The sequence below is a fragment of the Anthonomus grandis genome, chromosome 12 (assembly GCF_022605725.1).
Source record: "Anthonomus grandis grandis chromosome 12, icAntGran1.3, whole genome shotgun sequence".
Taxonomy (NCBI): domain Eukaryota; kingdom Metazoa; phylum Arthropoda; class Insecta; order Coleoptera; family Curculionidae; genus Anthonomus; species Anthonomus grandis.
In genome coordinates this window covers 14,710,084-14,723,145 of record NC_065557.1, presented here as the reverse complement: position 1 = coordinate 14,723,145, position 13,062 = coordinate 14,710,084, and the positions used below count along the sequence as shown (strand labels likewise).

Below are 13,062 nucleotides of genomic sequence, written 5' to 3'. Positions count from 1 at the left end.
TTTAATATAGAAAATGATTTAAAATGAAAAAACTTATATACAGATGGATTAAGGTATACAGGGTGTCCCACAATCAACATCACAGGCTGAAACTAATTTATTTTTAAAAATAAAAATTTTTAAGAAAATTTATTTTTAATAGTTACAGAATCATTACCGAAAATTGCTTTAAAAAACTACTTCTGACAAGACAATTCATCCCCTAAAAAATTAAAATTATTCAAGTTCATAAAAAAATTCTGTGTTAACATCAACGTAAGGCACAGAATGTCTTTTATTGATTTTCTCATTAGTTCAATCATGCTTTTGTTAAAAACCTTAGCAAATCTTTAAATAATTAGTATTTTACTTAAGTCATTCAAACGTTAAAAAGAACAAGAGTATTTGTCAATAACGCTCCAAACACTGTTAACACTAGATAAAAATGATTAGCGGCATAACGTATTTTTGAATTTATTAACAAATAATTTAACTTGGTCTTCAGTATAAAATATTTAGGTATAAGCGATTTTTCAATACTATAAAAAATTTATGGTTAAATAGATGCATTCTTTAAATTGGAAATATCCGTTTTAGTATTCTGTTGTTTTCAACATTCAGTTTTGTATAGGTCATACACATTTTAGTTCCATAATTTCTATTATTTAGTTTTGCTATTGTCTAGCATAATGCCGCAACTTTCTACCCCAAATGAATATGTCTAGATGCTTCTTATTTACAGAGAGTACAGAAGAAATTGTCTTAAAGCAGAAATGGCTTATCGCGAACGTTTTCCTAATCGTCCTCCATTTTGATGCCAATTTGACCTATAGGGATAGAAAACACGTTACAACAATAATTAGAATGCGCACAGGTCATTGGCTGACTAACGCCCATCTATATAAGATTAAAATGAAAGATAGCCATTATTGCGACTGCGGTATATTTGATGACCTAAACCACATATTTTTTGAATGCCCTATTAATAATATACCCGATCTAGACTTGTATAAAATCTTTGTATTGAAAAAGAAAATATCACCATTATCCATAACTCAAATTCTGTCTGCCCCCGATGACGAATCAATAGAAATAATCATGCGATTTATAAACATCAATAAGATTAAACTTTGAAGCTCAACTATCCAATACCCCTCTTGTATCCTACAATCCCGCTTGTTTTAGTGCTTGGTGTGGTCCCTCATTCCTTTTGTTGTAATACTAACGTTTTCCTCCCGTATTATAGCCACAAACCATAAAACAGACGGCCGATACAAGACAAAGCTATAGTCACAAGCTAAACAGAACGAGCAAAGTTGTCATATAAGAAGATATTTCGGAGATTCCTGCATGGTCCAGAGCCAGACAAAGAAGGAGTCTCCCCCAAATCGGGCTGGCAATTGCCTTGCAGCAAAGCCATCAACTAAACAAGACAAGACAAGAGGTATGTATTACCTGATAGGGTTGAAAATGTATTACGTATTTTTGTTTGTATAAATCCCTATTTTAGGTTATTTTTTGGCTCTTGGTTCTTTGTTCTTAGTTACAACTTAACATAATAGAAAGGAAGTTAGGATAGTAACAGGCTGTATAAGGTTGTTTCATTAAACATATAATCAGGAGATATTTAGTATTATTATTATTATTCAAGAGTTCCACTATTTCCGCTATTGCTTAGCTAGAGTGGCAGAAGGAACTCTGACGAAATTAAGCTAAAATTGCGAAAAAGGAAAACATAATTTTCAGGAGATATAGAGATAGAAGTTAAATGACGGTATAGAAAAAATTGGAAAGTTGCATTTTTTATTCTTATGTGCCTTTTTTAGGCTAAGATGAGCATATAAAAATCTATAATAAGAAAGTTATATTTTTTCTAAGGAATTTACACAATTACTAGGCAATATTAGTAACTAGGCAAAGAAAATAAAACTTTTAGACGATTTACATAGCAGTTTGAATATAAATCGAGGATGTCGAAACTCAGATCATTTCCAATTTAATCCAATCTTTTTTTTTAACAAGCAAAACGCCCAATGTTACAAAAAATAAAACGGATTAAAAATCACAATTGCATGTCAACACCAAAATAAAGTGGACTCTATACATGCCAATAAAATTTATATATTACAAATTAACAACTAGGTGGTAAGCTTTTATATTTGGAAAATAAGATAAACTAATATTAGAAATTCAAAGCAACTATTTTAACATAATAACATTGCACAGACAAAACTTCAGCATCCTAACAATCACAGAGAGGTCTTTTCATTACAGGATCTATTATTACTAATACATTGCTTATTGAGAATGCATCACAAACAACTAAAATAGAAACTCTATTTCTATTTAATTTAGTAGTGGCCATAAAAAGTTAAGCATTATTCAGACCACAATATGTGCAGGATTATAAACAGAAATAGCTTGACGAGTCTCTCTTAATCGTATATGAATGGGATTATTTGGGAATAATTACGGGCATGACTTACAAGAATAGAGAATATCATAAAAAACTGACATGTCTCTCAGATTTCCTCTGGTTTCAAGAGTTGTTAGATGTAAAACCTCCCTGACCTGATTTTAGTTAAGTTGATAGAAGTTGGTCCCATATATATTCTGTATGCCATATGTCCAAGGAATTTTATTGAACACGCTCAATATTCTGGATATGGATATTGTAAAAAGGGGACCGCATACATGAACTCATGAACCATATTTCAAGTAAGAATGTACAAGGGAATAGTAAAGCTAATTTCAAGTGGCTTTGAAGTGATTTCAAATATGTGTGGTATAAAACTTAAATGGGTATCAAGTGTGATACCCAAGTCTCTTATGTGTAAAACAGATTTTAGGATAAGATTATTGATATAGTAAGAATGATTAATATTATACCGACTCCTAGTGAAGCATATTGAGTGACATTTTTTAACATTTAAATTCATAGAATTATCATGCACCAAGCAGCTAGCCTGTTCAAGTCATCCTGCAGCCGAGCTTCATCGTTATTTTTCTTTGAGCACGGTATCAAATAAACAAGGAAACAACCCTTAACAAGGCTATTAATATTAATTAAATCCAGTCATTTGCGCAACTAATCTCGTAATATGAATAATTATAGTATTTCGTAGAATGTCGAATTTATTTTCCAAATCTTTTCCAGTAAATTGGCCGGGCCCGCGTTATTTATTCAACCCTCCAGGCTGTAAATTATTCCTCTTATTAGATTTATTTGAACCGGAAGCAAAGGCGCTAAGATGCAATTAGAGGCCAGGCCGAGAAAGAGCTTTGCATTACCAACTGAATCTAATTTTGTCGGTTGGTTGCGGACTGTAAAGCGGTATAAATTTCGTAACTAACTCACGGCTTGAAACTACATGTATCGCAAAACTTTTACAACACAGCATAAGTAAAACAACTCGAGTAAAAGTTTGCAAAACAGACAGCAAAGAAATTTATTACTGAGCTTCTGTTTAAGGAGTTTTCGGGGAAACCTTTTATTATGTTACTTTTTAACAAGTGTTATACATATAAGTTTTATTTGAAGTCAGAGGTAAAAGTAATGATGGTAAGAAATTAGAGTTTTAAAAATATTTATTATCGAAGATTCTATTTATCGACGAGGAATGAAATTATCAAAATAAAGAGGAATCCAAGAAGGGGAACTAAAAACTCAATGTTATGATGATGGAGCTTGAATCACATATAAAATTTATAAAGTTATTACAAGATAAGCCTATACATCTTATGCAATAGTTACCGCAAATAAGAGCAATATACTTTATAGTTTGTTTGTCAAAAAACAAATAAGCTAAACTTGAGACTAATTTAGTTATGTGATATTTATTGACGAGTCCAGGTTTTTTCTAACTTATGTTTAAATCGAAAAATTTATCCATTATCCCAAAGATGCTGGTCATCCACTTTTATAAAAGGTAAAAACACGAAATCTACAGCATCACCAATACATTTAATAAAATGATTGTAAATATTTGATTGTAAAGAGATGATAGTAAATTCAGAGATGAAGTAACAACTTTCGGCTCAACTACTCTTAATAGATTACACAAGAAACTTAGTAACCTTAAAAATAAATATATAACTTCATTTAGACTCAATGATTTCCACGAATATCGCAAAAGTAATTTTAGTCATGTTTTTCACGATAGATTTATGAACCTTAGTGGTGTTTCTTTTTCTGACGACGAATTAAAATTGCTTAACAACAATTTAAAATTTAATCTTTCTACTAGAACCGACCGATGTGTTAGTGAAACATTGGAAACATTGGTTGTAGAGGCTGAAAATGCTCTACAGTCAACGGATATATCAAATAAGAACATTTTAAGAGCAAGAATAATTTCCTTTTTAAATAAAAATTGTTTCCTTAACAATAAACAGAGAATAAATCAAAACAACAACAAAATATTAATATCTATGAAAAACAAAATGAGGGACAACGATATATTTTTCATAAAAGCCGATAAGGGATCATGCTTACTTGCCTTAAAAAGAGACGATTACATAAATAAAGTAATAGATTTTCTAAACACAGACTTTGAAAAGGTCGACAGAGATCCGACAGGTCCATTCTTTAATAAATTAAAAAAAGTCTTAGACATGACCTTGGTAACTTTAGAATATTTTAATTCCACAAAACAAAAACTATATCTTATGAACCCTAAAACACCTCTATTATATGGGTTGCCAAAAGTCCATAAAACTAGCATGCCAATTAGATCTGTGGTTTCCTGTGTTGACTCCCCTTGTTACCAGTAATCATCTTGGCTTAACAACGTTCATAGAAATGTCTCATACTTTAAAGCGCCATATTCTGTAACAAAAGCATTCAGAATGTTCACGTTCCAGATACAGCCCAGCTTAAACTTAATTCACTCTTGGTGGAAAATCTACTTTTGCTCCTTTCTACTGTGTTAGATCAAATTTTTTTCCAATTTAACAACCGTTTTTTCAAACAAAAAGAAGGATTAGCATGGGCTCTTGTTTATCGCCATTTCTTAGTGAAGTATTTCTTAGTAACTTGGAAACAAAAATAATTAGCAGTAATTTTAAAAATAACATCATCTTTTATAAACGGCATGTGGATGATATATGTTTGATTTGGAATGGAAATGTGGTATTAATTTTATCAGACAACAAACAAACTATAACAAAACTTCTGGGTCGTTTACTTATTTTGGACCAATTTCGTCACAACTATCCCGCTTTTTTTCTCCCTTTGGCATAACCCCAGCTTTTAAAACCAATAATACATTAAAAAGACATCTAATTAAAACTAAAGATAAACTACCCCCGCTATCTTCTCCGGGAGTTTATGAGATTAAGTGTAAAGAGTGCCCTGCAGTGTACGTCGGCCAGTCTGGTAGGAAGATTTCTACTAGGATTAGTGAACACAAGGCCCAATATAATAAATTTAAAAATGCCGAAATCACAGTGACCAGATCGGCTTTTGCTAATCACCTCCTCGACTCCAAACATAATTTTTCTGACAGCCAAAATATAAAAATACTTCATCAATGCAACAAAAGTAAAAAACTAGACTTGTGAATGGAAATTAGTAAAGCTTTTAAAAGCCCAGATCTGTCCTGTGTTTATGAAAGGTTTGATTTTGATAGCCACCTAGTTTTTATTAACCTTAAGTAGTTCTAGACTTTAAAATGATGGTTAGATTTTTAAAATGTATAAAGTGATTTGATTGTTTAGTTGAGTTCTTTGTACATAGATAGTGCCACTTAATTGTAAGCTTTGTTTACTTATATGTCAGGTGTTTTGTGTATGTTATGGTAAGTTATTGCTGAATTTTTCTTTTTTCGGGTTACATAATTTTAAATATTGTTTAGGTCTGATGATGCTCTGTCGAGCGAAACATGTAACCTTCGTAATTTTATTAAATGTATTTGTGATGCTGTAGATTTTGTGCTTTTACTTTTTATAAAAGTGTATGTTTAAAGATGAGCTAGAATTTGGAGATTATCTAGCGGATGCCTTGAATACCGTAAATTTAAATTTTAGCTAGAATAACAGAAGCAGCATGGCCGATTACTACCCACTATAGCAATATCACGAAAAGGTAGGAAGTCGTAACAAATATTTTAATTAATAATAATTAATAACCCTAAACAGACTCTGATGCCTTATTGGTAATTAATATAGATGGTCGTAATTAATCATATTTTGATTAATTATAGCTATACGAAGTAAATTTAAACAATCTTCTTATTTAAAATAAAGCTATCTACATTAATGACTTTTTCAAAATTAAAAATATTATCAAAATTTACTTGCAATGGCATAGCTGAAGTGCCAACTATCTTTTTAAGTTTTTGCAATTCAAATAACTGATTTTTCTTATTTACACTACTGGGATGCTTAATACCAAGCTTAGCAAAATTAAGAGAATTTTTGTCATTTTCAAGTTTATAGTTTGATTTAAAACACCTTGAAAAATTCATTTTGATGATGTGTTACCGCGTTTTTAACAATTACACTTATTTGATTGATTTTTGATTCAATAGGTTTTTCATTTTTACATATTTTATTATTCGTCACATTAAATCTATATACAATACTTTTCGAAAGAAAGTTTTGATTAGGTATTTTAAAAGCCATTTAACTTTTATTTTGTTGTAATTTTTGAATATTTCTTTCACATCATTCACCGTGTAAGTTTCCTGCTATCGTCTAAAAATTGAGCCAGCAATATTTATCAAGCCTCTTTTATGCACATTTTTATCAGAATGTGGAATTAATTCCTTTATTTTATTCTCAGCTTTAATCCTAATGTTTTTTACTGCCTTCTTTATATAGGTACACTATAATGTTTAGTCTTCGCCAAGAAAAATTTCGAGAGATACGCTATCATGATCATAACACTATAATGTAAGGGTACCTTTTTTGAGAATAAATAAATCTAACATTAGTTCAAATCATTCCGAACTATTTTTTTCTTAAATTACTTAGGCAAGTTAGGAATATTAATAATACACAATATTATAATTTTCTAAAAAGTTATTATTAGGAAGGTAGTTTAACAACTTTGAAGAAATCTTGACTGCGGATGACTTAAATGTTTTTACCAAATAAAACTTGGAAATAACACAGTGAAATAATTTTATTTTTTAACAAAAAATATTTTAGTGGATAAATATGAACCTGTGTAAAAAAATGAACTTTGAAGACATACAAATGAGATCGAATTTGAATTTTACTTGTATAGTGGGTGGAATATCTTTAAATATTCGATTTGACCAGGTTCCTTGAAAATTATATGCAAAAACATATATATTTTAAATTATTTTCTCAGCATGATTACATTTAGCTATTATAATGCTAGATTTAAATCCTACCCAACTTTTTGAGATATACTGTATAAGTTCTCGGATCGTCAGTAACTAAGAAACCTGCAAAATATCCTGGGAATTTTTGTCAATATGAAATTTATATGACTGGCAAGTTTCCTTCTTGGATGTACTAGATACTGATGCGTTTTTTTTTGTTTAGAAAAACAAATTAGAAAATACAAAAAAATTATAAATTGTTGTATTAAAAGATTTGTAAATATTATAAATAAATTTTTCATTTTATAATTATTAGATTTTTTGTAAACCTTAAAAATTAATAAAAGATATTTGGAAAATAAAAAAAAGGTTAGTAAAATCTTACTAAGACAATGTATAAAAAGAGAAAAATTTTCTGTTGATATGTTTTCTAAAATCAGAATTGATGACAAGTTAAGTGCCAATCTTGCGAAATACTTAATGTAAGGATTTTTTGAGTATTTTTATAGATAATACTTTATAGAATAATACTGAAGTATTTACCTTGATAATAAAAATTCTCTTATTTTAAGTAGTAATTTTTTTTAAGTCGTAGTTATAAAATATAATAATAAAGATTTACTAAAGTGCAGTTTCTTGATTTATTTTACCTATTTATTTTTACTTAATTTTTACTATTAACAAAGAAAAAATAAATAAATATACTGTAAAATAAAAGTGTTTGTTGTCAATTTTGGAAAATTAAAACTTCTGGGATTAACCAATTTGATTGTGCCCCTTTAAGTCATTAAAAGACAAAGTTTCTTTTTTCTTGTAGAAAAGCCAGGCCAAAAATGTGAAACAGTTCACGACAACCAACATTCTAAAATTTTCATTTTTTAACTATAAATCTTTTACAACAGCAATATCTAATCAAACTTTTAATCTGAAGACAGCTAACAACCACTTTTGCAAGGAACATATTAAGCTTTGACTAACTTAGCATCGCCTCAAATTTAATTTCTAATTTTAGTGTACAGTCTCTTCATAACAACCAAAATAATAACATAAATGTAAAATACATACACATAAATTTATTTATTCACAATTTTAATGTCTAAGCTAAACAGACCATTTAAAATAAAATAATTAACGTGGAGGTCCGCCATGACCACCGGGCGGTGGCCCCCCATGACCACCAGGTGGTGGTGGAGGTGGCCCCTCATGACCTGGAGGTCCACCAGGACCATGGCCAGGAGGTCCGGGCGAAGGTGGACCCCCTGGACCTCCTGGAGGACATCTATTATGATGACCGCCTCCGGCCACAGCCCCTACTATATCACCAACACCTTGGAGGGTACCTCCTACTACTTGAGCGGTACCATGAAGAACGCCTGCAACACCAGTAGCTACACCACCAATAACGGAACCTAAAAACAATATTAATTTTTAGTTCTTCAAGTTTATGTTTCTTACAATTTTAAATTAAAGAGCCTAATAGATAGTTAAAAGTGACTAAACTACTTGTAAACAATTCATAAAATTGCAGTAAAAATATTTAAATGTATTTTATTAGGCAAGGTGTTCCTTAGGCATATTCCAAAAGTGAAACATAGTAGGTAATTCCATTAAAAATTCTAAGAACAATTTTCATTTCATTGACTTCTTCAAATGAAATTTTTAACAGAAAGGATTTTTAAATGTCTGTATAAGCCTTAATTTTACAGTTTATGATCCCTTGAAAACTTACTAATGTATCTTTCCATACTGTGTAATATTTTCGTAAATAAAGACTTACCAATAATAGACTTATGATGCCTCGGTGGACATTCCTCAGGAGGCGGTGGAGGCCGATTCATTTTTATTTAGAGTCTATTTTACAAGTCAAAAACTCTGTACACAAGTTCGGATTGCAGTTTAAATGCAATTGATTGATATTTGAAATTTTAAAACTCATATGTCCTTACTTTTACTATCTTATCAATTATTGTGCTCCCACTTGCATTCAGATAATTATTTTTAAATGTTTTAAAGATTACTAACTAAATTTTCAAATAATATCTTAAGTACGTCTGCTAAAATAAATATTACGTAATGCAGTAAATTGGATGTAGTTTTTTTCAAATAATTATGTAAATTAACTTGTTATATAGTGTGGCCCTATGGAAATTTAGTTTAAATTTATTTTGGTTTGCTTAAATATTATACAAAAAAACATACTTACTAATAGATTTTTTTATTTTTAAAGTATTTTTTAGTGATAACAAAAATTAATCTAGATGTAAAAGTCCGGTAAAAAAACAACTGCAAAGAAACCGCATATATGTAAATTATCGTTTTTTATTTAAATTGGATAATTGTAACATGTACTAATGTAATTCGTGTAATACAAATAAATTAATTTATATACAAAACTATAAGTACTAATATACTTAAATGCAATCAATTTTAATTGAGACACGAATAAAATTGTAAATAGAATTTGAAAAAATTACCACACTGTCTATGTAAACGGTTAGAAAACATTTATTTTTTTATATAATTGTTTAGATTAATTTATCATTTAATGTGGCTCAATGGAAATTGACGGTTGTAGTTTTCTTAAATATTATTTAAAAAAAAAATTACTCAAACCATTGAATTTTTTGCTTTGAAAAAATTCGTTTTCTTAGAGATACAAATTACCCTAACTCAAGTACGATTGTCTGTTAAAAATCGGCTGGAAACAAAAATCAAATGTCGATTTATTATTTAAATTATGTAATTTGTGTAACAAAAATAAACTAAGTAGAAAATAAAAAAGTAGATAGCGTTCTAAAACTCACAGAAATAAGCTCGTGGTTTATGTATGGCTAATATTGGATGCTTTGGCACCTAACAGTAGTGGGAATGCCCTGACGAATCGAGATACATATCGGATCAGAGTTTCGTATCTAGGTTTTATTAATTTGTGATCATAAAGATAACAAATTAATAAAAAATCATAATACTTGTGACTCCGATCGATAATCATAATTTGAGTCTTATGATAAGTTATTTTTGGACCTTAATAAGTGCCAATAGCTTAAATATATTTTTTTAAGTTGTCAGCATAATAATATTATATTCGATATTTTTTTGCTTTTGTTGAAACAATCTTTTCAAACCAGATCAAAGGAATACTTACTCCTACATACCTGGTGAAGTTAATTTTTTAGATAATTGTAAGTAGTTACTTAGGAGGAGACTTACTAATGTATTGTTTGAATTTAAATACTTACCAATAATAGACTTATGGTGCCTCGGCGGACAATTTCTAGGGGGCGGTGGATGTCGATTCATTTATGTTGTTCAAATTTTATTGACTAAAGTAAATTTAGCACTTGAGTTGTGGTTACAATTAAAACGCAGTTGATCTAAACAAATTAAAAAAAAAATTGGCATATAATATAAATCGGTCCTTATATTTGCTATCTAATCAATTATTGAGCGTCCATCATATTATTTTAATTTTTAAGTGTTTTGAAGCCTACTGGCTGGTTTTTTATATATCAAATAAACAAAATGAAATATTTTTTTTTATAAAATATAATTTTATATAATTTCAATTTTTTTTATATATAGAGTGCGCCAATGAGAATTGGTATATGCTAGTTAAATGCTAATCCATACATAAGAAACTGGATTCAAGTCCTAGCATTTTCATGATATTTTAGACAAAGTAAACTCAGAAACGTAATTTATACAGCTAATCAATAAATGGATCGACATAAAGTTATAAAAATCCATATTCAAAATGATCACTTATGTCAGGCATTTAAAGCCATTTGAAACTTCTTATTTAATTGTAGCATTTTAAATACCTTTTTGGATTTAAAGCCATTCCTTTGAGGCAGTTAAATTAAAGTTGTTTCTTCCAAGTAGTTTTTCCCAATCCATGATTTACAAAGAAAACATTATTCCAGACTTAGGCAAACCATTTTAACAAGGTTTTTTGACAATTATTAACGACTTTATTTCATTCTGGAAGTGAAGTGGTATTTAGCGGGTTGGGAAGGGTGGGAAGACTTTACTGCACAAATGAAAATTATTCTTTTGTCAAAAGTTATTTCGATGAGTACACTTATCATCATCAGATTCTTACACTACATAGCTTCGATGTTTACTAACCATCATCATCAACATTTTGTAAACATTACAGGTATGTAGTATAAAAGTCCGATGATGATGAGTAAATTCATCGAAACGCACACCTCTTGACAAAAGATTAGCATTTCCATTTGTGGAGGAGTCTTTTGCCCTTTCCAACCCGCTAGATTTAAATAATAACTTTTATTTCAGAAACACACTTTTTTATTGACAACGTCAAAACTTCCACCTGACACGCATTGATTATTGTCACGTCCTTTAATTATTTTGAAGATAAACAACAAAACTTTACTAACAACAAAGGTCATAAAACAAAATCCCTTTTATAGACCCATGGAACAATGTGGAAATGCTTACCATATCGGCATATTGCGTCCTAGAACAGCACTTCAGCTATTGTGATTACTACTAGGTTTAAAGTGGGATAATCCTCGAGCCACTAAAGTAATCCACAGCAAGAGCATATCGATTTTCGAATCTGGTAGTAGGAAAAGGTCCTGCTACGTTTATGACAATTCGTTAAAGGCGTGCACCAAACAGATACTGAATTATTTTCCTTCTAATCTTCATAACTGTTCACCCACTAAAACCGTTCACTCACTTTTGCCAAGGTCTTACTAATTTCAAAATGTCCTCCGCCAACACCACCATGGATAGCTTCAAGAACTTGTGGAATCCATTTTCGAGGAAGCACTGTCAGATATGTCTTTTCTTTTCCATCTACGGTCTCCCAGGCTCTTTTTAACAATACATCTTTTATATTTAATTAATTTCATTGAGACTAAGCTTTTAGTTCTGCATATTTCTCAGGAATATTCTAGCCTTGAAATTTGTCGAGACTCAATACTAAGGAAAAATACTGGGTCATAACACTGATCCTAGATTATACAAGCTGCGTCCCTCTTTTTAGACTGGAAAGGACAATAAAATGACAAGCAAATATCTCTTACTATTGTTTCAATTATTTCTTTTTAACACAATGTTAACATGTTTCAATACAAGGTCGATAAAGCATTGGCATTTTAGTGATGTTCGCTTTTCCTATATTCTATAGTGAGATGTTAGTCTTGCAGCCATTGAAGCCACCTTCAAGGTTTTTGAAGGGCAATGTCCTTGCATCTGTATTCAAAATGATAGACTTTAACCAGGAATCTATTTTTAGCTCTTAAAACGTTTCGTCAAGTCTGCTCAATACCATTTTGTCCTGCGTGATCTTATGTAGAGGATTTGCAGGGTTAGAGAAATTTCTTATTAAAATATATTTCTATAATCTATCTTTCTCATAATATGTACAAAGATCCAGAAAGCTTCTCAACTGGAGTTTGTTAGTGGGTTGTGGCTAAATTTTCGATTACTTCTATTTTATCTGGATCAGTATAGTCAATATTTTTTGGTATTTCATGGCCGAAGTATCAAACATCTTTTTGAAATAGATAAAATTTTCTAGACCTTAGTTTCAGGTTGGTTTCTCGGAGCTTAACAAGTACTTTTCGAATATTCTTTAAATGATCTTCGAATATTTTTCTCGTAATATTAACGTCATCCGGATAGGCAAAGCGTGATTTCCAAGAGATTTTACGTAACATAGTTTTCATAAGACTTTCAAGGTGGGGCTAGAGTATTTCAGAGTCTAAAGTCCGGGTCTGCTTTCTAGTTCCTTGAACAGTTGCCTTGCAAGATTTAA

The 13,062-nt window shown here is 30.2% G+C and overlaps 1 protein-coding gene across 2 annotated transcripts; it reads right to left on the bottom strand.

Annotated features, from left to right (window-relative positions):
• Nucleotides 1-8,324: 8,324 nt before the first annotated feature.
• LOC126743260 (protein tfg-1-like) lies at nt 8,325-11,284 on the bottom strand. 2 transcript variants are annotated; one of them, XM_050450262.1, is made up of 3 exons: nt 11,093-11,284; nt 10,511-10,645; nt 8,325-8,680 (listed from the first exon to the last, which is right to left on the bottom strand). In XM_050450262.1, exons 2-3 carry the CDS (start codon nt 10,569-10,571, stop codon nt 8,400-8,402), a joined length of 342 nt encoding a protein of 113 aa, XP_050306219.1. In that variant the 5' UTR covers nt 10,572-10,645; nt 11,093-11,284; the 3' UTR covers nt 8,325-8,399. The 2 variants fall into 2 exon arrangements, with proteins under 2 accessions (XP_050306219.1, XP_050306218.1); XM_050450261.1 differs by lacking the exons at nt 10,511-10,645; nt 11,093-11,284 and adding an exon at nt 9,049-9,217.
• Between the last annotated feature and the right edge of the window lie 1,778 nt (nt 11,285-13,062).

What these genes read in the sequence shown, in the direction of transcription:
- LOC126743260 (XM_050450262.1), bottom strand. Translation starts at nt 10,571, where the DNA reads ATGAATCGACATCCACCGCCCCCTAGAAATTGTCCGCCGAGGCACCAT. An exon ending in GCACCATAAGTCTATTATTG is followed by an intron (nt 8,681 to 10,510) that starts GTAAGTATTTAA and finishes TATTGTTTTTAG; the next exon opens with GTTCCGTTATTGGTGGTGTA.